A 24,853-nucleotide genomic window follows, 5' to 3' on the forward strand; every position below is an offset into this window, starting at 1 on the left:
TTATTTAGATCTCCAGTGTTCACAGAATTTAGTTCACTGTCACCTCTCTTCCAGGTATGCTCATGTTGAGGAAGTTCTGCTTTTCTCTGTGACAAGATTTCAATTTGAATCTTTCAGCTTATTTACCTTGATTGCTTTCTATATTCCCCCTAGTGTTTTGATAAAATGTTTGCCAAAACTCATTTTCAAAGCCATATCTCCTTGTGACTGCTTCCACCCCTGGTTTTCCCACATGAATTTTCAAATGAAATACTGTGCTTTATGTTGTGAATCCCACCCAGGATCACAACATATAATACTCCCTAAAACTCACTGCATCCTGAGATCCACACTCTGTGCCCTGTGCAGTCACATGCACATTCTTGATCTTTGCCTCCATCAGCACTACCTCACTCTGTCTCAAAGTTGACCTGGTCCCCATCAACACTTGTTTCTTCAGTTTATTAATGGCTCAACAAGAAACTTTTAGTCTTCATTTTAACTGGGAAAGAACGCAAGTTTCAAAAAACTTACAAGTACTAATACCACTCTGGATTCTTCCTTAGATCATAACATGATTAGATGTAGGAGCAGGATTAGGCCATTTGGCGCACCAAGTCTGCTCCACCATTTGATCATAGCCGATATATTTCTCAAACCCCTTCTTCTGCCTTGTCTTGTATTCCGTGATCCCCTTACTCATCACAAACCCATCCATCTTTATTAAATATACTTGATGACTTGGTCACCACAGCCATCAACAGCAACGTGTTTCACAAATTAACCAACCTCTGGCTCAAGAAATTCCTCCTCATCTCAGTTTTAAAGAGTTATTCCTTCACTTTGAGACTATGCCCTTGTGTTCTAGTCTCTCCTACTAGTGGAAACATCTTCTCCATGTCCCTTCCATTGATGCCTTTCAGTATTCTGTAAGCTTTCCATCAGATCCCGCCTTATCCTTCCAAACTCCATCAAGTACAGACCCAGAGGCCTCAATCCTGCTCATATGATAAACCCTTCATTCTCGGATCATTTTTGTCAATCTTAGCTAGACCTCTGCTCCCCTTCCCAAATTCCATCACCTCTTCCAATCCCACCTCTTGTCATTATCTTGTGATGTTTCCCTCTCTGATACTGAATGATCTGTGCTCCCTTGACATACTCACCTCTACTTTCAGGAACAGCATGACTTGGAACTCTCCTTTCGTCACCTTTGTCTCTCTGTCTCTACTCCATAGGACAATTCAGCCATCTCCAAAACTCCACCCTCTCTCTGTCCTCCCACCACACTTAGTCTCGTAACTTCAGCACCATAGTTTCTCTGCTCACCTCACCCACTCTAATCTGTCTCCTTCGGAACTTGCTGCACTCGGTTAAAGAACAAAAAAAAAGCACAGAACAGGCCCTTCGGCCCACGATATTGTGCTGAGGATTAATCCTTATCTAAAATAAAATAACCTAACCCACGCACCCCTCAATTCACTGCTATCCATGTGCATGTCCTGCAGTTGCTTAAGTGTCCCTAATGACTCTGCTTCCACCACCACAGCTGGTAATGCATTCCACGCATTCACAACTCTCTGCGTAAAGAACCTTCCTCCTAACACCTTAAAACTATGACCCCTCATGGCAGTCAGTCCTGCCCTGGGGAAAAGTGTCTGGCTATTGTCTCGATCCATGCCTCACATTACTTTGTATAACTCGATCAGGTCACCTCTCTTCCTCCTTCTCTCCAGAGAGGACAGTCCGAGATTGCTTCCTTAACAACCCTATACTTGGGTGGCAACCTTGAGGGATCTATGCACTTGAAGACCAAGATCCCACTGTTCCTCCACCGCCAAGAATCCTGTCTTTAATCCTATATTCAACATTCAAGTTTGACCTTCCAAAATGCATCACTTTGCATTTATCCAGGTTAAACTCCATCTGCCATTTCTCAGCCCAGTTCCGCATCGTGTCAATGTCACGCTGCAGCCTGCAACAGCCCTCAATACTATCAATGGTACCTCCAACCTTTGTGTCATCGGCAAATTTACTAACCTACCCCTCAACTTCCTCATCCAAGTCATTTATAAAAACTACAAAGAGCAGAGGCCCAAGAACAGAGCCCTGCGGGACACCACTCACCACTGACCACCAGGCAGAATACTTTCCATCTACAACCACTCTCTGCCTTCTGTCAGCCAACAAATTCTGAATCCACGTAGCCAAATCTCCCTGTATCCCATACCTCCTGACTTTATGAATGAGCCTTTCATGGGGAACCTTATCAAATGCCTTGCTGAAGTCCATATACGCCACATCCACTGCCTGATCTTCATCAACCTGTGTCTTCACCTCCTCAAAGAACTCAATACGATTTGTGAAGCATGGCCTGCCCCTCACAAGCCATGCTGGCTGCCTTTAATCACACTATGCTTTGCCAAATAGTCATCAATCCTATCCCTTAGAATTTATTCCAAAACCTTGCTGACCACAGACATAAGACTGACTGGATGTAATTGCCAGGGATTTTCTTATTACCCTTCTTGAAAAGAGAAACAACATTGGCCTCTCTCCAATTCTCCAGTACGACTCCAGTGGAGAGTGAGGAAGCAAAGTTCTTCACCAGCGGCTTAGCAACCTCCTTTCTCACTTCCCGGAGCAGCCTTGGATAAATCTGGTCTGGCCCTGGGGACTTATCAATCTCAATGTTTGCCAACATTTCCAGCACATCAACTTCCTCAATCTCGATCTGTTCAAGCTCGCTTCTTGGCTACTTAAAGGTCCCTTTCCTTAGTGAAAACCAAAGCAAAAAAACCCATTTAGGGCTTCCCCTATCTGTTCAGACTCCATGCACACGTTCCCTACACTATCCCTGACTGGGTCTACCTTCTCCCTGATCAATCTCTTATTCCTCATGTATGAGTAAATGCCTTTGGGTTTTCCCTAGTCCTTTTTCATGCCCCCTCCTGGCTCTGCTCAGTCCATTTCTGAGCTCCTTTCTAGTGAACCTATAATCCTCTAAAGCTGAGCTAGATCCTTGCTTCCTCCACTTTCCGTAAGCTGCCTTCTTCCTTTTGACAAGAAGCTCCTCGGTTCTCGTTATCCAAGGTTCCTTAATCTTACCACTTCTTGTCTATCTCAGAGGAACACATTTATGCATCACTCGCAAGAACTGCCTCGTAAACAGTCTTCACATGTCTGTTGTTCCCGTTCTGTAGAACAATTGCTCCCAATCTGTACTTCCCAATCCTTGTCTGATAGCTTCATAATTTCCTTTTCCCCAATTAAATGTCTTCCCTTGGTAACTGCTCCTTTCACTCTCCAAGGCTATGGTAAATGTGAGGCAGTTGTGGTCACTGTCACCAAAGTGTTCTCCCACCGCGAGATCTGACACCTGTCCTGGCTCATTGCCAGCACCAAATTCAAAATGGCCTTTCCCCTTGTCGGCCTGTCTATGTACAGAGTTAGGAAACCCTCCTGAACACACCTGATAAAAACGGCTCCATCTGAACCATCTGCACTAAGGAGGTTCCAGTCAATATTGGGAAAGTTGAAGTCACCCATAACAACAACCCTGCTACATCTGCATGTTGCCAACATCTGCCAGCCTATGAGTTCTTCAATCTCCTTACTGGTTTTAGGGGGTCTGTAGAAAACCCCCAGTGATGGGGCTGCTCCCTTGCTGTTCCTAGCTTCCACCCATACTGATTCAGTAGACAAGACTTCCTCTACAACCTTCATTTATGTAGCTGTGACGCACTTTCTGATTAGTAATGCTACACCCCTCCTGTTTTTCCACATTCTCTGTTCTTTTTAAACGTTCTAAACCCTGGAACATCTAGCAACCATTCTTGCCCCTGTGAAACCCATGTCTCTGTTATGGCCACAACATCATAGTCCCATGCTCTAAGTTCATCACTCTTATTTCTAACACTCCTTGTGTTAAAGCAGACACACATGAGCAACCACCCTGATAGGTTCACTACATCCTGTCACTGCCCAATCTACAACTCCCAGATATATAGCTCTGGTTCCCACCTCCTTGCCAAACTAGTTTAAACCCACCCGAACCACACAAAAAAATCTTCCACCCAGGATATTTGTGCCCCTTCAGTTCAGGTGCAACCTGTCCTTCATGTACAGGTCCCACCTTCCCCAGAAGGCATCCCAATGGTCTATGTATCTGAAGCCCTCCCTCCTGCACCAGCTGCGGTGCCACATGTTAAGCTGCACTTGTTGCCTGTTCCTCACCTCACTATCTTGTGGCACCGGGAGCAAACCTGAGATCATTACTCGACTCGTCCTGCTCTTCAGCTTCCAACCTAACTCAAACCTGATGGGGTGATGGCACTCCTTCATCAATGGCCTGCTGAGTTCTCCAGCTCTTTCCATTTTTAATCCCATTTCTAAATTTGGTTTCTTAAGTGTCAGTTCTGATGTGCACAGGGTGAAAAATGTTGACATTGTGTCTCCTTTAAGACCTTCAAATTCACACATTTTAATGTGATGCACAAGGATTTTGATCAGAAAAACAGAATAAAAGAAATGGGTTAATTGGAAATGGTGAAGAACCTTTTAATTTCTCAAACAGGGAAACACACTATATTTATAATGCATATGCAACAAACTAATAGATGTAGATGTTTATGATATTGATATGGGGAGGTGATGGCCTAGTGGGATTATCGTTGGAATGTTGATCCTGAGAACATTCCACGAACGTGGCAGACAGGTAGAATTTGAATTCAATAAATATCTGGAATTAAAAATCTACTGATGACCATAAATCCATTGGCGATTGTTGGAACAAACCATCTAGTACACTCATGCCCTTTAGGAAAGGAAACTGCCAACCTTACCTAGTCTGGCCTACATGTAACTCCCAACCCACTACAATGTGACTGACTCCTAACTGCCTTCTGGGTAATTAGGGATGGGCAATAAGTGACGTCCTTATCCTGTGAATGAATGAATAAAGAAATCACACGAGTGCAACTGTTACAAATAAAGCACAGGAATTGTGTGTACCTCTTTTAGGAGTGACTATATGAAATACAAATGGACCACGGAGAAGATGGCATATTCTGCACAAAATCATCATGTGCTTAACATAGCCCCACCATTTGTAGCATTATTTGGCAGGGTCTTGAATGAGGCATTTTAGAAAAGCAAACATTTAATTTGAAATTGCTCCTATATTAGCCAGCAGTAAGCATCTTTTATGTTAACTATAAATTTCATCATGTCACTACAGCAGTTGTTTCCTATTCATTTGTTTGAAATTTGATTTTGCTTATGTAAAAGGTCTTCACTGAATTCTTTTCAATGCACTGGAACATGTAAATGAACATGGGATCCAGCATAACTTGACAAGTTGGATCTAAAATTGGCAAGAAATAGAGGGTGGTGGTAAAAGGCTGTTTATGAGACTGGAAGCCAGATTCTAGTGACGTAGCATAGGGATCAGTGCTGAGTCACTTATTGTCCAATATAATGTTGGGGAAAATGATAAGTAAGTTTGCAGATGACATGAAAATTGGTCAGGTGCTGGATAATGAGGAAGAAGGTTTTAGGTTCTCAGAGGTGATAGACATGTTGGTGAGATGGGCAGATCAGTGGCAGATGGAATTTAATCCTGATAAGTGTGAGGTGCTGCACTTTGGAAGAAGTAACAAATCAAGAGATTACTCAATAAATGGCAGGGCATGAGGAAGCTCAGAGGAAACAGAGGAGTCAAGGGGTGCTTGTCCATAGATCCCTGAAGGTGGCGTGACAGGTTAATCAGGCAGTTTTTTTAAAATTAGATTCCCTACAGTGTGGAAACAGGCCCTTCGGCCCAACCAGTCCACACTGACCTCCGAACAGTAACCAACCCAGACCCATTTCCCTCTGACTAATACACTTAACACAATGGGCAATTTACCGTGGCCAATTTACCTGACCTGCACATCTTTGGACTGTGGGAGGAAACCGGAGCACCCGGAAGAAACCCAAGCAGACACTGGGAGAATGTGCAAACTCCACACAGACAGTCACCCGAGGCTGGAATCGAACCTGGGACCCTGGTGCTGTAAGGCAGCAGTGCTAACCACTGAGCTACCATGCCGCCCCTAAGATAAGTTAAGATAGCGTACAGAACACTTGCTTTTATCAGAAAAGGCATATAGTACAAGAGCAAGAAGGTCATATCAGAACTGGACAAAACTTTGTCTATGCCACAGCTGGATTGCTACATGCAGTTCTGGTCACCGCACTAGAGGAAGGATGTGATTGTACTGGAAGGGGTGCAGAGGGGAATCACCACAACATTGCCAGGGATGGAGCAGTTTAGCTATGAAGGGAGAGGTGCTACGCTCGGGATTTCTTTAGAGCAGAGAAGGCTGAGAGAGAACCTCATACAGATTGGATTCCCTACAGTGTGGAAACAGGCCCTTCGGCTCAACAAGTTCACACCGACCCGCCGAAGAGTAACCCACCCAGACCCTATATTTACCCCTGACTAATGCACCTAACACTATAGGCAATTTAGCTTGGCCAATTCACCTGATCTTTGGACTGTGGGAGGAAACCGGAGCACCTGGAGGAAACCCGTGCAGACATGGAAAGAATGTGCAAACTCCACACTGACAGTTGCCCGAGGCTGGAATTGAACCTGCATCCCTGGTGCTGTGAGGCAGCAGTGCCAACCACTGAGCCACCATGCCACCCATGGTTTATAAGATGATGAGGGGGATGGACAGGGTGGATAGAAAGCTGTTGTTCCCCTTAGTTGAAGGGTCAGTAACAAAGGGGCATGATTTAAGATGAAAGATACGAGGTTCAGAGGAGAGTTAAGGAAAAGAGTTTTCACTCAGAGGCTGGTGGGGATTTGGAATGCATCGCTTGGCAGAGTCCTTGAGCGTGTAACCTCACAATCTTTAAAACTGTACTTGGATGAGCACGTGAAGTGTTCGAACATTTAAGGGTACGGGCTAAATGCTGGAAAATGGGACTAGTATAGATTTAGTAGTACAGATTCGATGGGCCAAAGGGCCTCTTCTGTATTGTCTGATTCTATGGTTAAAGATGGTCTCTTTTTATTTTCTATATTTTGGACTGTGGACAGAAATGAGGAAAGGACTGTTTTAAAAACCAAGGATTGTGAACAGTGTCACTGCACTTTTTAGCGGCAAGTTAGCCGACAGTCATTCTGAGTGCTGTTTGTTCAAGCAGTAAGGGAGATTACTGCAGATGAGCTGTGGCCAGGGGTGTGGGTTCAGCTGGCAACAAATAGTTGATTGGTCTGTGGAGTGGCAACCAGCTACTGATGATAAAGGCTTTCTGCTGAACCAACAACTATGTGACTGGCTCCCAGGTGGTTGGACAGCTTGTGGGTATGAATTTTTGGTGAGAAGGCATCAGATCTTAAAAGGAAGTAGCCGCCCTTTGCAGTAAGAAAACACCTCAAGCTGACACAAAGCCAGTCAAATTTCCCCTCATCAACTTGTTTTAACTTATTCATTTTTCTTTTGTGGATGTGGGTGTCACTGGCTGACCAGCATTTATTGCCTATCCCTAGTTGCCTTTGAGAAGGTGGTGGTGAGCTGCCTTCTTGAACTGCTGCAGTCCACCTGCTGTGGGTTGACCCACAATGCCATTAAGGAATTTGACCCAGCAACAGTAAAGGAACGGTGTTACCATATATCTGCTGCCCTTATCCTTCCTGATGGAAGTGGTCATGGGTTTGGAAGGTGTTGTCTGAGGATCTTTGGTGAATTTCTGCAGTGCGTCTTCTAGATAGTACACACTGCTGTTACTGAGCTTCAGTGGTGAGGGAGTGGATGCAGTGCCAATCAAGTCGGTTACTTTGTCCTGGAGAGTGTCAAGTTTGTTGAGCATTGTTGGGGCTGCATTCATCCAAGCAAGGGAGAGTATTCCATCACCCTCCTGACTTGTGCCTTGTAGATGGTGGAGAGCTCGCCGCAGCATTCCTAGCATCTGACCTGCTCTTATAGCCACTGTGTTTATATGGTGAGTCCAATTGAATTTTTGATCAATGATAACGCTAAGGATGTTGATATTGGGGAATTCAGTGATGGTAACACCATTGAATGTCAAGGGGCAGTAGTTAGATTGTCTCTTATTGGTGATGATCATAGCCTGGCAATTGTGTGGCATGAATGTTACTTGCCACTTGTCAGCCCGAGCCTGGATATTGTCCAGATCTTGTTTCATTTCAACACAAACTGCTTCAGTATCTGAGGAGTCGTGAATGTTGCTGAACATTGTTCAATCATCGGTGAACATCCCCACTTCTGACCTTATGATGGAGGGTCCTATTGGTGAACCAGCTGAAGATGGTTGGTCTTCGGTTGGTCTCCTGCAGAGATGTCCTGGAGCTGAAATGACTGACCTCCAACAACCACAACCATCTTCCTATGTGTCAGGTATGACTCCAACCACTGGAGAGTTTACCCCTGATACCCATTGATTCCAGTTCTGCCAGGCGTCCTTGATGCCACAATCACTCAAATGCAGCCTTGATGTCAAGGGCTGTCACATTGTGGAATTCAGCTCTTTTGTTCATGTTTGAACCAAGGCTGTGATGAAGTCAGGAGCTCAGTGGCCCTAACAGAACCCAAAGTAGATGTCACTGAGCAGGTTATTGCTGAGAAGGTGCTGCTTGACAGCACTGTTCATGACACCTTCCATCACTTTATTGATGATTGAGAATAAAACTGATGGGGCAGTAATTGGCTAGGGTGGATTTGTCCTGCTTTTTTATGAACAGGACATACTTGGGCACATTTTCCACATTGTTAGATAGATTCCAGCATTATACCTGTATTGTAACACTTGGCTAGGGGAATGGCAAGTTCTGGAGCACAAATCTTCAGTACTATTGTCAGAGCCCATAGCCTTTGCAATATCCAATGCCTCCAATTGTTTTTTGATATCACTTGAAGTGAACCAAACTGGCTGAAGACTGGTATCTGTGATGCTGAGGACCAATGAAGGAGGCTGAGATGGATCATCCACTCAGCACTTCTGGCTTGAAGATTGCTGCGATAACTTCAGCCTTATCTTTCGCACTGGTGTGCTGGGCTCTTCAATAATTGGGATCGGGATATTTGTGGAGTCATCTCCTCCAGTGAGTTATTTAATCATGACTGGATGTGGCAGGATTGCAGAGCTTAGATCTGATCTATTGGATGCGGAATCGCTTAGCTCTGTCTATCACTTGCTGTAAACTTTAACTTTCAACCAAAATTCAGAGACTTTGTAAGTGTGAACCAATTGCTCCGGGCCTTTTGCAAGCAAATGAAAGTACCTGGAAAAGGAAAATTGAGGAGCTTTAAGTTTGCAGAAAGATTTAGACATTTTGGAGAGTGGTCCAAGAAATGGCTGATGAAATTCAATGTGAGCAAATGCGAGGTCTTGCTTTTTGGAAAAAAGAATACAGGCATGGACTATTTTCTAAACGGTGAGAAAATTCATAAAGCCAAAGTACAAAGGGATCTGGGAACGCTAGTCCAGGACTCTGTAAAGGTTAACTTGCAGTTTGAGTCCGTGGTTAAGAAAGCAAGTGCAATGTTGTCATTTATCTCAAGAGGGTTGGAATATATAAAAGTAGCAATGTGCTTCTGAGGCTTTATAAAGCTCTAGTTAGGCCCCATTTAGAATAGTATGCCCAATTATGGGCCCCACACCTCAAGACGGACATACTGGCACTAGAGTGTGCCCAGCAGAGATTCACACGGATGATCCTTGGAATGGTAGGCCTAACATACGATGAACAGCTGAGGATCCTGGGATTGTATTCATTAGAGTTTAGAATGTTGAGGAGAGATCTAATAGAAACTTACAAGTTAATGCATGGCTTAGAAAGGATGGACGCTGGGAATTTGTTTCCGTTAGGTGGGGAGACTAGGATCCGTGGGCACAGCCTTAGAATTAGAGGAGGTCAATTTAGAATGGAAATGAAGAGAAATTTTTTCATCCAGAGAATGGTGGGTCTGAAGAGCGCAGTGGAGACCCAGATGTTAAATGTCTTCAAGGCAGAGATTGATAAATGCTTGATCTCGCAAGGAATTAAGGGGTACGGGGAGAGTGCAGGGAAGTGGAGTTGAAATGTTCATCAGCCATGATTAAATGGCAGAGTGGACTCGATGAGTCGAATGGCCTTACTTCCACTCCTATGTCTTATGGTCTTAAGTCCCAACAAACAAGAAGGATCATCTCAGTGAAAACTGTGGACAGGGACAATTAACTGTCTTATTAGTCTTTCCCTCCACCCATTTATCTTTTGAGTTTGTCTGTACATTTGTGTAGAGGGGAAAGTTTTGTAAGAGGATTAGAGTTTTAACCAGCAGTTATATGTTGACAGTTCATAACTCTTTAGCTAGACTCTATTTCTCTGCAGTAAGTAGACATTCTTGCAAAATACAGAAACCTGATCCAGGCTTTCTGTTTACCTAAAAGACAGGTAAATTGGGGAATTTGCATTCTTTTATAAAATTTTTAACTTTAGTAACGACTATCAGAATAGCAGGGCTTGATTTCCAGCTTGCTCCCTCAGTGAGGTGTAACAATATATTATTTGTTATGATGATAAACATAAACTGGTTTTTCACACTGGAGACTAAATTTATTAAAGTTACATGATATCTTAACAAAGAAGATTGATTTGCATTTAAACAATAATGTTTGCAGGTGTGAGTTTAAAACTAAAATTAAAACCACTTGCTTGTACCCTGGTGAATGCGTCTTTATTTTTGACACAAACTGGTCTCACTTGACACGAGTACAAAGTGGATGACCAAATCTTTCCATAGCTGATCATGATGTAATGACTTCTCTTGGAAACTGCACCCTTATAGGTATCTGGAAAGGGTTGGATGGGAGTGCCGGTGGTGTTTCTCATGAGTCACGAGCTCCTACACTCATTGATAAACTCACAGAACAATCAAGATATTATTTAAAATGATCAACAAATTGTGGGTGTTACTGGCTCTGCCAGCATTTATTGCCTATCTCTGATTGTCCTCAAGAAGATGGTGATGAACGATCTACTTGTAAGATTGCAGTCCATGTGGTGTTGGTACAATGTACATCTTGAACTGCAAATGGAAGTGTATTCTTCCAGCATGTCATTGCATTTAGAAATGCGTGGGAAAAAACTGAAAACAAAAACGCTCTCCAGTAACTTCAAAGAGACTTCACCTCTGCCAAATAACATTTGGTAAATATTGCCTCTTTTGGCTGCAAATGGATAATTGAACATAAATTGCATAAAATAAATCATCTTATTGCATCACTTGCTCTTGCTGTTATCATAATAGATGTGACAAATGCTCTGTTCCCTTATCAACCAAAATGCTTAAGGAGCAAAAATGAGTACTGTCATGATTTAGAGGACTTGCTGTTCAATAAGATTTGTTGCTCCTTACCAGTTTTCAATGATCTCCTGAGAACACCAGGTATATTTCCTACTGGTCATCCCAACATAACATCCCTGTCTTAACAACAACAACAATATTTGGAGAGATCTCTTACATTGGAAGAAACTGTCACGAGGGTCATACTTCAGCATTTCTGTTGGATGGTCTCTGTGTGAGCTGGAGTAACCGTAATTCTTTTTATGGCTCGCTACAGACTGTGGAATGTGCTGAACCTCATTTAATTTTATCAGTGACTCGTCTGGAATGGAAAAAGAAATTTAAAAAAGAATTCACCACAAGGTTCTGTTTAAAGAGGAGCACACATTGTTGAATGTTTCACTTATTTAATTATTTTAAAAAGCATTAAGTAATACAATGACAGTCGTAAGTTTAGCTTACTGCTATTTACTCAAATGCATCCAAATTTACAACAATAATTATAAGAGAGTAGAGAACTGGCATGTGTGGACTATTTATAACAGTAAAAAGCTAAGTACAAATATGTTCATTACTAATAATAAGCTCATCTGTGGCATTTTACTCCAATTAAGGTTTAAACAGTTACTTTCTGGTTAAAACCAAAGGAAAGCTGAGTATGTTAAAAGAAATCACAATTTCTTTGTCTAAGTTTCAGGTCAGGCTTTGGGTTACATAGAGTTTTAGACTCCTTTATATAACTTCATTACTGTCTTCTTCACACTCTCAATTGGTTCTAATAATTTATAATTTTAAATAATACAAATGCAAGTGTATAACTTACAAATAGAAGTATAGTGCGTAACTTACTAACATAAAGTGAGATATACTTCGAATCAATAATGCTGAATTTAAGGCCAGTTTTGCGATGTCGCCACTAAGGAAAAGAGACAATAAATATGATAATTAAATTCGTTCGATTAACCAGCCTGCCTCTGCTGTATTGGCCTGCTGCTAAAAAAGGTGCTGATTTTCCTGCTCTCTCACTTTAGGGCACTTGATCTTTGCAATAAGCCCCTGTTTTAAGTTGCCTCATTTAGACTCACTCTGCTTTATTGTTTCTGATATAATGGGGCTGGTGTGTAGGTTTAGCATCACGATTTGGGCCTAAGTATTCCTTTACCTCACAATACATGATTAGCACCATTCTGCAGTAAGTGTGAGGCCACGCCCTGCGTTCAAAGCAATGTGATATTTTCTTATAACCACACTACAGTTTGGTGTGAAAAATGTCCATGCCATTCATACCTTTCTTGTTTATTGCTTCCCTATCTGACCATCCTGTTCGCAGCTTTTCTCAGTTACAGATTCTCCTTGTTATCCTTGTCCATCATCGTTCTCCCATTTAGGATTTAGGACTTCTCCTTACCCTAATTATCCTCCTTAACTGCACCCCACCACCACCCCCACCCCCACCCCCCCCCCCCCCCCCACCCCCTCTTGTAGCTCTCCTCATTCCCTCACAGTCTTCCGCACTCTCAGCACTGACTCCTCAGTCCTTGCAGTAAGTAAGGGTAATACATAATACATATGTAATATATATGAATGATTTGATAGAGAATGCAGATAGTCCAATTAATAAGTTTTCAGGCCACACAAAATTGAGGGAGTTGCGGATAGTGAGGAGGATTACCAGAGGATTCATCCTGATATAGATAGGCTGGAGACTTGGGCGGAGAAGTGACAGATGGAACTTATCTGGACAAATGTGAGGCGATGCATTTTGGGAGATCTAATACAGGAGAAAGTATACATTAAGTGGCAGACCCCTTTGTAGTATCAACATATAGAGGGATCTAGGCATACAGGTTCACAATTCCCTGAAAATAGCAACATAAGTAGATAAGATGGTCAAGAAGACATATGGCATGCTTGTCTTCATCAGTCAAGGCACTAAAAATTGGCAAGTCATGTTGTAGCTGTATAAAACTTTAGTTAGGCCACATTTGAAATATTGTGTACAGTTCTAGTCACCACACCACGGGAAGGATGTGGAGGCTTTGGAAAAGATACAGAAATGGTTTATCAGGATAGTACCTGGTGTGGAGTATTAACTATGACAGAAGCATAAGTTTATTTTCACTTGAACATCAAAAGATGAGAGGCAACCTGACAGAAGTTTATAAAATTATGAGAGGCATGTAGAGTCTTCTTCCCAACATAGAAATGTTAATTACTAGGGGACATAGGTCGAAGGTAAAAGGGTTCAGTTTAAAGGAGGAGTGAGAGGCGAGTTTCTTTTTCACAAAGGGTAGTAAGTGTCTGGAATATGGTGGAGACAGAGACAATAGCAGCATTTATGAGGCATCTTGGCAGATATACTTTCCCAGAGAAACCTAATGGCCCAAGTCTAAAACATGGCAGTCTGGATGAAGAACTACAGGTCCCAATGCTTAAAGGGAAGTTACAGCAGACTGTCTGATTCCCACTCCAAAACTGCAGTGGCAAAATCCAACTTCATCCCTAGAGGACTAGATGTATATCAACAAGTGAGCTAAACTCAAGATAATCTCAGAACTAGCCCACTTGAACACCCATCACACTCCTACTTGCTTTATTCTACCTCCATAACAGAGAACAGAAAATTAAAATGTTATCCACTTTGATAGGAGAAACAGATGTGCAGAGTACTTCATCAATGGTGAGGGGTTAGAATGTAGATATGTACAAGTGGACCTAGGTGTCCATGTCGATAAGTCACTGAAGGCTAACATGCAGGTGCAACAAGCTATTACGAAGGCTAATGGAATATTAGCTTTTATTGCAAGAGGATTTAAAGACAGTGAAATCTTGCTTCATGTATGTAGCAGCTTGATTGGACTGTACCTGGAATTTGGAACTCCTTTTCTTAAGCAAGATATTATTGTCAGAGAGGGAGTGCAATGAAGGTTCATCAAACTTGTTACCAGAAGGTGGGACTGTCCTATGAAGAGAGATTCAGCAAAGCGGACCTGATTTCTCCAGAATTTCTAGGAATGAGAGGTGATCTCATTGAAACTTACGAAGTACCAAAAAGGATAGACGGAATTGATCAGCTAAGATGTTTCCCCAGTTGGGGAGTCAAGACCCGGACTGCAATTTGGTTCTAGGTAGGGAATTTTTTTTCTAATCGGACAGTAGTGAACCGTGGGAATTCTCTATCCTAGAGACCTTGGAAGCTCAGTCTTTGAGTACATTTAAGATAGAGATTGAGAGATTTCTGATTACTAATGGCACGCAGGGTTATGGGGTCTGTTGGATAACAGGCATTGGACTGTTTGATCAGCCACGATCATACTGACTTAATGGGCAGGCTCCAACGCTGAATGGCCTACTCCTGTTTCTACCTTATTTCAGGGCACCCAAGCAAACTTCTGCAATCAAGGCTGGCATTAGTAAACCAACTAAAACCTCCCTCATAACCATCCAGGCATTCTTCTCATGTTCCATAGTTAACATTGAAGCAGGACAAAATTAAAACAAGAGACCCATGTTGTCAAAAGTAACAGAAGCCCAAATTTCCTACCTACAGATCGGCTGGGAGCACAAAATCATGGATGTTAACAACTGAGAGTTTATACTTTTTTTTGTTTATTCCCTCATAGGACACAGACGTCACTAGCTGGGCCAGCATTAATTGAAAACCTGGAACTTTTCCCTAAGAAGGGAATGTACCCTCTACCAAAGAAACAACAAAGGTTTAGGAAGGTAGCTCACCAACACCTTCTCAAGGGCAATCAAGACACAGATAATAGATGAAGCATTAGCCAGCAATGACACTCATCTTGCTTGTTGTCTGCATAGAGTCTTTTTATGTTCATTAGCTGCTGTTTGAGTGTGTTGGTGGGTTTATGGGCTACCATGATGCCAAGAGGTCTGAGTAGTTTGGCAGTCATTTTCGAGATGTCTTTGATGTAGGGGAGAGTAGCTAGGGTTACATTTTGTCTGCTTGTTTGGTTTTGTTGCTGAGAAATCGGCAGACTGTGCTCATTGGGTACCAGTTCCTTTTCAACATGCTGTACAGGTGATTTTCCTCAGCTTTTAGTAGTTCCTCTGTGCTGCAGTGTGTGGTGACTCATTGAAATAATATTCTAATGCAGCTTCATTTGTGGGTGTTAGGATACTTGCTCCTGTAGTTCAATATTTGGTCCGTATGTGTTGTTTTCCTGTAGGCGCTGTTTTGAAGTTCCCCATTGGTTCTTCGCTCGACTATGACATCTAGGAATGGCAGTTTGTTGTTGTTTTCCTTCACTTTTGTGAATTTTATGCCAGTAAGGATATTATTGATGGTCTTGAAGGTTTTCTCTAATTTGTTTCATTTAGTGATGACAAAGGTGTCACCCATGTAGTGGACCCAAAGGTTGGGTTGGATGGTTGGCAGAGCTGTTTGTTTGAGTCTCTGCATTACTGCCTCTGCTAAGAACCCTGATATCGGAGATCCCATGGGTATTCCGTTGGTTTGTCTGTAGGTTTTGTTGGTGAAGGTGAAATGGGTGGTAAGGCATGGGATAACTAGCTTGACGATATTGTTCTTGCTGATGAAGTTGGTGATGTTTGGTGTATGTGTTTTTGGGTCTTCTAATAGTGTGGGTCAGTGTTTCCTTGGCCAGGTTAATGTTGATGGATATGAACAGGGCTGTTATGTCAAAGGAGACCAGTATATCATTCTCTTCTTTCTTTGTGTTTTTGATGGTGTTCAGGAATTCTTGGGTGGAGTGAATTCTTGGATTATGGGTCTGAGGGGGGCTCTTGGTTTGTGAATTTGTGAAAAACAACAAACTGCCATTCCTAGATGTCACAGTAGAGTGAACAACGAACTTTAAACCTGCGTCTACATGAAAACAACACATACGGACCAAATATTGAACTACTGAAGCAATCATCACAACATCCACAAACAAAGCTGCATTAGAACATTATTTCAACAAGCCACCACACACTGCCGCACAGAGGAACTATGAAAAGCTGAGGAAAATCACCTATACAGCATATTAAAACAGAATGAGTACCCAATGAACACAGTCCGCCGATTTCTCAGCAACAAACCCCGAACTAGCAGACAAAACGTGTCCAGAAACCCTAGCCACTCTCCTCTACATCAAAGACACCTCAGAAATGACTGCCAGACTACTCAGATCCCTTGGCATCATGGTAGCCCACAAACCCACCAACACACTAAAACAGCAGCTAATAAACTTAAAAGACCCTAAACAGACAACAAGCAAGACAAACATCATTTACAAAATACTATGCAAGAACTGTAACAAACACTACATTGGACAAACAGGCAGAAAAGTAGCCACCAGGATACATGAACATCAACTAACCACAAAAAGACATGACCCTCTCTCACTAGCATCCTTACATACAGATGAGGAAGGACACCACTTCGCTAGGACAACACATCCGTCCTAGGACAAACCAAACAGAGACATGCACGAGGATTCCTAGAAGGATGGCATTCCAACCGGAACTCTATCAACAAACACATTGATTCAGACCCCATCTACCACCCTCTAAGAGAAAGAAAAGAAATGACATCACTAAGACAAGTTATGATATCACTAACCAAAGGAAACTAAACACATAAATAGCAAGGGGGACATAATACCAGCGCTTTACCGAAGGCTCACTGATGATATTACCTAGCATGGTGATGAAATGTCTGAAAATGAACTTTCCAGCTCAGCAAACAAACATACATCCAGAACCTCAACCTGAGCTACAAATCTTCTCAAAACTCACTAAAAAGGAAACTATTACAAATGAGAAAAACAATGAATTTTCAAAGTTGAAAAAAAAATCAAAATTACTTACTGCAACTTCTATGTGGTCTGTTCCTTTGTCATTTTGTTTGTGCAGTACCTCAAAGAAATATTTCTTAAAGGATAACAACCTACAGATAGGAAATGGAAAAGAATGCATGACACTACACCCATAATAAAGATACGAGGAAACAATCAATTACTGTGTATAAATACTAGTACATTATATTTTAGTCCTTTAATGTAATACAGTAATTAATTGCCAATGTCTTTGGAAAATCACAACTTAGGTATTGGAAAAGATCGCAGAACTCAAGTTGAGTAAGCTCCCTTAACTACCTACATTTTTGATATGTCCCTTTATAAATAAGGAAACCAACAATTTACTTAGTATTCTAAGTGTGAGCCTTTTATACTTGTAGGAAGATTCCAAATTTTATGTCGATTATATTTCAGGGGATTAGAGCATTCCTGGCTAGGCCAGCATTGATTGACCATTCCTAACTGAACCACCTTCTTCAACTGTTGTGGTCCAGATATACCAACCGTGCTGTGAGGGTTTCAGACTTTTGACCCAATGTTAGGGAAGAAATTACAATATAGTTTCAAGTCAGGATTGTCTGCAATTGTTGGTCTCCTCCTTCTAGGTGAAATATGCCATCCCCTATTCAATGAAGATTAACATTTCATCTTCCTGACTATTGCCTGTAGTTGCATGCTAACCTTTTATGATCATGGACAATGACAATCAGATCATTCTATTCTACAGCATTCTGCAGTTTCTCTCTGTCCAAATAATATCCTGCTTTTCTGTTCTTCCTGCCAAACTGGACAGAATAGCAAAACATGGCTCCTGAAGATGTGAGATTTTCTGCTGGGAAGATGATGATTTTCTGCAGGGAGGCTATTTTTAAGAATACTAAATACATTTTTTTTAACTAAATGGGAGCAGGTTGTAAATGCTGGCAGTGAGCCACCTTCCTGAACTGCTGCAGTCCCAGCACCCACAAAAGGAGTTTCAGGATATTGTCCCCGTGCCAGGGAAGGAGCAGTGGTCAGGTTCCAAGCCAGGATCGGTGTGGGCATGAACGGGGCTTACAGGTGGCAGTGTTCCTATATAAATACTGTTCTTCTCTTTCTAGCGAGGCAAGATTGCAGGTTCGGAGGAAGGTGTTGTCGAAGAGCCTTGGTAAGTTACTGCAGTACATTTTGTAGATGATGCATAGCACTGACTGTGTGCTTCATGGTGAAGGAAGTGAATGTTGGAAGGTGGTGAATGTGTCTGTACTCCCTCTTCATATATCTTCCTTAGTCTACTTTTACTTTTTTCTTCTGTTTGGAAGATACTCTCATGTGTGGTGATTGAGAGAAGGAACTGCTGATAGGAGAAGGTGAATTTTGAATGACTGGAGAGACGCAACCGGGATGAAGGTGAGGTTTTAGTGATGATTTGTGGCATTACAGTAATACAGGGTGGTTGCAGAAAGTCACATGAAGAGAATGGACTCATATTAAAATAAAACAAACAACTACAGATGCTGAAGATCTGAAACAAAAACTGAAATAGCTGGAGAAACTCAGCAAGGCTGGCAGCATTTGAGGACAGAAATCAGAGTCAACATCTTCAGTCCCTTCTTCAGAACTGTGTCTAGAATATCTAGGATAAGGTGTTATGTATGCTGAAGACAGGGGTGGAAGGGGTCAGGGATAGAAGGATTGAGAAGAAACTTGGAAATGAAGCTCAGAGAAAGAGAAAACGATAGTTAGGCAGAGAAAGGGATGGTAGATAGTAAGCCTGGGAGAAAGAAAAGCTGATAATGGGGACCATCAGTAGATGATAGTGGGTTGGCTGTGCTGAAAGCAGCCCATGTCTTGACTGGGTGCGAGATGTTTGTGGAAGGGGGCTGGTACATGATATAGAAGAAGATGTTCAATTTTGAAGATGGGTCACTGGACTCAAAATATTGACTCTGCTTTCTCTCCACTGTTGTTGCCAGATCTGTTGAGTTTTTCCAGCTATTTCAGTCTTTATTTTGGACTCATTCTTTGATCTGCAGTGCCAGAGTAGCAGACCATCCTTTTCCTCCTGGGAGCAGAAAACAGCCTCAAAACATGACAACACAGACAAGGAGTGTAGGTACAAACACATTCTCTAGCAATGAACATAAAAACAGAAATATGTTTATATGCAAAGGACACTGGCTTACTCTGTACATCAGCATTTGTGCTAATTTTAGTTACATCACCTCATATAAACATACCATTTTGACAGTTCATTTATCATGCATTACCTAATTCTTAAGAGCTAAGGTTGTGCTGCCTCACAGAATTACAGAGTAATGAAAGTAGCAGACAGATACTGCCATTAGATTAACTTAGCACATAATTACATTTGCCATTGATTACTGCTTAAAGTCTTGTACAGAATCCATTTGAAAGCAACCTTAAGTGCTTTTAGACGCTGTAGTAAAACTATTTATTGCAGAAACTCATGATTTTCTTGAGTGAAACTAAATTCTATTCTCTCTGTATAATAACTAATCAGAAAAAAGTGCTATTTGCCTACTAGCTACAAATTGCACTTAAGCAACTTTAAACACTTAGCCACTACTTAATCAGGTTACATAATACAATTTCAAAACTGGAAGGATGTTACTCTTAATCCTAAAAAGATGCTGTAAAATTGGAATAAAAGCTAACAAATGCAGAAAGCACTTAACAGGTCAGTCACAATGGACAGATATGTTAATTTTCAGTAGCAGATCCTTTGTCAATCATCACCTAGAGACAGAATTGTATTAATTGGTGATCACTCCTTCTGACAAGCATACCTTTAAGCTTGACCATTTTACATGGTCCATTTTCTTCATTCCCCTCACCATTTGTGCCTTGCATAATCCTGTTTTGTGATCTAAATTCCAAGCCATCCCTACAAGTCCCGGCTAAGATCATTGTTGGAGCCTCCACGTGTATCTTTTACTTAACAATATTCTTGTTATCAACAGATGTTAATGTGTTTACTTATATGGACCAATAACATTAAAGTTGATCTGATTTACACCAAGTTGTTCTTGATGACTTACACCAAAGACTCAATTCCCTGTGACATGCAAATAGTTCCAAAATGTTCATTGGATACATCGATAGACTGAAAGATTTCTGACTGTTGTCCTCAAGAGTTACTGCTTGTTGCAGAAATCTGCACAGTTGATCCCAAAATATACTAAGTCAGAGCGAGGTCAACATTTATGCTCTTATTTAGTTGTGATAAGTAAAATGAGCAATTTCAGTGTTGTAACATCCTGTGATTTCAGTGGCAGAATATTTATAAGGCCTGTATGCTGATATTTGGTAGCTAATAAGAATAATTATTAAAATTTTTAGAGTAACAGATACTGCTATAGACAAGTATAAATGCCACTCTAATTCAGTGCAGTTGAGATTGCCAGGGATCAGGCAGAAGTGGGTACTGCAGATGGTAGAGATTAGAATCAAGATTAGAGTGGTGCTGGAAAAGACAGCAGGTCAAGCAGCATCTGAGGAGCAGCCCCTGATGAAGGACTTTTGCCCATAACACCGATTTCTCCTGCTCCTCTGATGCTGCCTGACCTGCTGTACTTTTCCAGCACCACTCTAATCTTGATTGCAAGGGATCAGTTTATCAAATTACTACACTCTATTATCTAGTTATTAGAAGGTTGCTACCACGTCCACACAGAGGCAAAAACAACATTACCAAAGGTTTGTGAGATGATGGTGTATTATCATTAGAATAGTAATTCAGGCTGAATTTTTGAGAGCATGGATTCAAATCCCACTACAGCAGCTGGCATAATTTACATACAATTAACAAAATTTCAAGATCATCACAGTAATGGTGACCACGAAACTAGCAACTGTTATAAAATCCTATTTGGGTCACTAGTGTCTTTTAGGGAAGGAAATCTGACATTATCCAGTCTTGCCTACACCTGACTCCAGATCCATAGCAATGTGGTTGACTCTTAACTGCCCTCTGAAATAGCCTAGACAGCCAATCAGCATTTCCTCTAACTTTCTTACCAGTTGCACAGATCTCTGCGTGTGGCAGGGACATCCGGAACTGGAAGCCAGTGCCAGATTGGTGTGCCAACACTGATCACCATGTACAGTACATCGAAGCAACTGCACGTGTGTGCAGCCATGTACCTTCAAGGGAACAGTGTAGCCAATCCGTACAAGAGCAATTAGAAATGGACCATGATCCCCGCATCCCATGAATAAATAAGCAAAAACTCTAAAGATGGCTCAAGTTAACAGTATCAATTATGGCCAAACCTGTTAAGAAAACTGAAGCAGGTCAGGCTTCTGCACTGGAGTGTCTGGGAATCGTCTTTCAAATATAGTTTTTTTTCCAATTTTGCACATTTTCGTATCAGAGACATACTTTGAGAAATATTAAAGTCAATTTTTTTAACTAAGTTGTGCTTTGTGAAAGATGTCAAATTTTTAAAAATTATTCAAATTATTTTACGTAAATAAATTCACAAATGTACAGCCACCAGAAAAAACAAGCAAGGTCACTGTTTGTGTAGTTATATAAAATCGCATTTTTTAAAAAAAGTAAAGGCTTTTATTTTCTGCAATTCCTTTCTTTCTTTCCCTTTGTCTTCGATTTTCCAGCCACGATCTATCATTATCATCAAGCAGAGGATCAACCATAGTTCATAAAGGAGAGCAAGAGGTTACCAATGACCAACTATATAAACCACAGGGCTTTAAAAGCAGCTCAGAGGTTCCAAATCCTGCAGCGAGTAACTCACCTCGTGATTCCCCAAAACCTGATCGGGCAGAATTCAGGAGTGTGATGGAATACTCCCCAGTTGCCTGGATAAGTGCAACTCCACTCAAGAAATTTGACACCATTCAGGACAAGATTAGAGTAGTGCTGGAAAAGCACCAGCAGGTCAGGCAGCATCTCAGAAGCAGGAAAATCAACGTTTCGGGCAAAAGCCCTTCATCAGGAATGACCATTCAGGACAAAGTTGCCTTCTTGGCTGGCATCACATCCATATGCATCCACTCCCTTTACACCAAGGCTCAGTAGCAGAATGTGCACCATGGAAGCAATTCCCCCAAGGCTTCTCAGATAGCACTTTCCACAGGAACAGGAGTACACCATTCATCCCGTCAAGCCTGCTCTGACATTTTACAGGATCATGGATGAGCAATATCTTTTACCCACTATCCCCATAACCTTTATACCATTTATAATTTTTAAAAAAATCAACCTCTACTTTAAATACACTGAAAGACTGCCCTTACCCGTCCCCCTACGGCAGATAATTCCAAACATTCACCAAACTCTTGAGTAAAACAAACAATTCTCCTCATTGCAGTTCTAAATGGCCTTATTTTTGAATTGTGGCCCTTGGTTTGAGATTTCCCATCAGGAAATTCATCCTATCTGCACCTACCACCTATCTTTAGATTAGATTAGATTACTTACAGTGTGGAAACAGGCTCTTCGGCCCAACATGTCCACACCGACCCTCCGAAGAGCAATCCACCCAGACCCATTCCCCTACATTTACCCCTTCACCTAACACTATGGGCAATTTAGCATGGCCAATTCCCCTAACCTGCACATTTTTTGGACTGTGGGAGGAAACTGGAGCAGCCGGAGGAAACCCATGCAGACATGGGGAGAATGTGCAAACTCCACACAGACAGGTGCCTGAGGTGGGAATTGAACCCAGGTCTCTGATGCTGTGAGGCAGCAGTACTAAGCACTGTGCCACCGTGCCGCCCATGCTGGACATTTCAATGAGATCACCTCTTATTGTTCAAAACTCTAGAGAATGCAGTTTATCCAATCTCTTTTCATAGGATGGATATGCCATCCTGGAATAAATCTGCTGAACCTTTGTTGAACTCCTTCTACGGCTATAATATCTTTCCTGAGCTAAGGAGGCCAAAATGTCACACAGTACTCCAGTTGCAGTCTAACCAAGTTATTATTCAAAGAATTTATTCAAAGTAAGACTTCACCAGGCCTGTACTCAAATGCTTTTTTGATAAAAGCCAACATGCCATTAGCCTTTCTAATAGCTTGCTGAATCTGCATATTATCTTCAGTGACATATTGACAAGGACATCTAGGTTGTTTTGCACATCTACACTTTCTAATTTCTTACCATTTAAGAAATATTCTTAGATCTTCCTACCAAAGTGAATAACCTCAGATTTTTCTACTTTACATTCCATCTGCCATGCTCTTGCCCACATATGAAGCATGTCCAAATCTTCCTGAAATCACCATGCTTCTTCCTCACAACACATTGTAGATGTTGGAATTTGAATTCAATAAATATCCGGTATCAAGAATCTAATGATGACCATGAATCCATTGTCAATTGTCAGAAAAACCCATCTAGTTCACTAATCTCCTTTAGGGAAGGAAACTGCCAGACTTACCTGATCTGGTCTGCAGATCTACAGCGATGTGGTTCACTCTTAACTGCCCCCTAGGCAATTAGGGATGGGCAGTAAAGGCAGCTTAGCAGCGATGCCTTTGTCCCATGAATGAATTTTTAAAAACTCCAAAGCCCCTCATTTCACGCTAACCATGCCATTCTGTCCAAACCCATTGTTCTTTTTAGCCCCAATATCAACTGTGTGCCGACTCATGGGAAGCTATATCCACCTACCTACCATTTGCTTGCCATTTTTAAAGCCAATCCATCAATATCTCCCAGACCTCAGGACAAATGCTAAAGTGAAATAAAGTACTCAATCTCCTTATTTTTAAAAATAGCCAATTCATAAAAACCCATGCACTACTTTTACAATAATTCAAGCACTAATCCCTTATAAAACCATGCATTTAATTAAAGTTCTTAGCCCCTTAAAATGAAGGCATTCATAGCATCATTTCAAAGTTCCCATAACCGTTTGGAGCTGTCAATCAAACTGTGAACTATAGACAGCTGATAGGTTGTGAAATCAGCCATGCAATACAAATGCTATATTGATAGTCTGCAGGCTTCTGGCAACAGACAAAGTGAAACAGTAAACACTTTCTTTTGGACTACAGAATGATTCCATATGAAAAGAGGACCTGAAGATGAAAATGCCTTGACAGTTTGACAGTTTCAAGGAGATTCAAATAAACTTTTATGTACATGCATGTCTCCTTAAGATTCCCAAAGGACAGTCGATCTATCCCAAAGGTAAAATGGTCTATTGAGAAGATGTCCCTGGGCAAATCCAAAATGGTTCTCCAAATAATCCTTTCAGCTTTAGATATTCTCCTGCTATTTTTAGATTAGATTAGATTACTTACAGTGTGGAAACAGGCCCTTCGGCCCAACAAGTCCACACCGCCCCGCCGAAGCGCAACCCACCCATACCCCTACATTTACCCCTTACCTAACACTACGGGCGATTTAGCATGGCCAATTCACCTGACCTGCACATCTTTGGACTGTGGGAGGAAACCGGAGCACCCGGAGGAAACCCACGCAGACACGGGGAGAACGTGCAAACTCCACACAGTCAGTCGCCTGAGGTGGGAATTGAACCCGGATCTCTGGCGCTGTGAGGCAACAGTGCTAACCACTGTCCCACCGTGCCGCCCACATTTAGGTCTGTTTTGAAGGCAACTAGATTTGTACCTGCCATCAGTTTCTGGATATGTAAGCTACACATATTCCATCCCCCACCCCAAGAGTGGTGGCCGCTGAATTTTGTGACAGAGCTACCAGAATC

At 41.8% G+C, this 24,853-nt stretch overlaps 1 protein-coding gene across 2 annotated transcripts in view; it reads right to left on the minus strand.

Moving 5' to 3' along the window:
• The window catches only part of b4galnt3b (beta-1,4-N-acetyl-galactosaminyl transferase 3b), a 199,931-nt gene that overhangs the window by 39,016 nt on the left and 136,062 nt on the right, over positions 1-24,853 (minus strand). For both annotated transcript variants that reach the window (XM_072552183.1, XM_072552184.1), the window contains 3 exons: positions 17,157-17,235; positions 12,171-12,237; positions 11,500-11,643 (listed from right to left, as the gene is read on the minus strand). In XM_072552183.1, the coding sequence (XP_072408284.1) occupies positions 11,500-11,643; positions 12,171-12,237; positions 17,157-17,235 (290 nt within the window). The remainder of the gene's footprint in view (positions 1-11,499; positions 11,644-12,170; positions 12,238-17,156; positions 17,236-24,853) is intronic.

Source organism: Chiloscyllium punctatum, chromosome 32 (genome assembly GCF_047496795.1).
Source record: "Chiloscyllium punctatum isolate Juve2018m chromosome 32, sChiPun1.3, whole genome shotgun sequence".
NCBI lineage: Eukaryota > Metazoa > Chordata > Chondrichthyes > Orectolobiformes > Hemiscylliidae > Chiloscyllium > Chiloscyllium punctatum.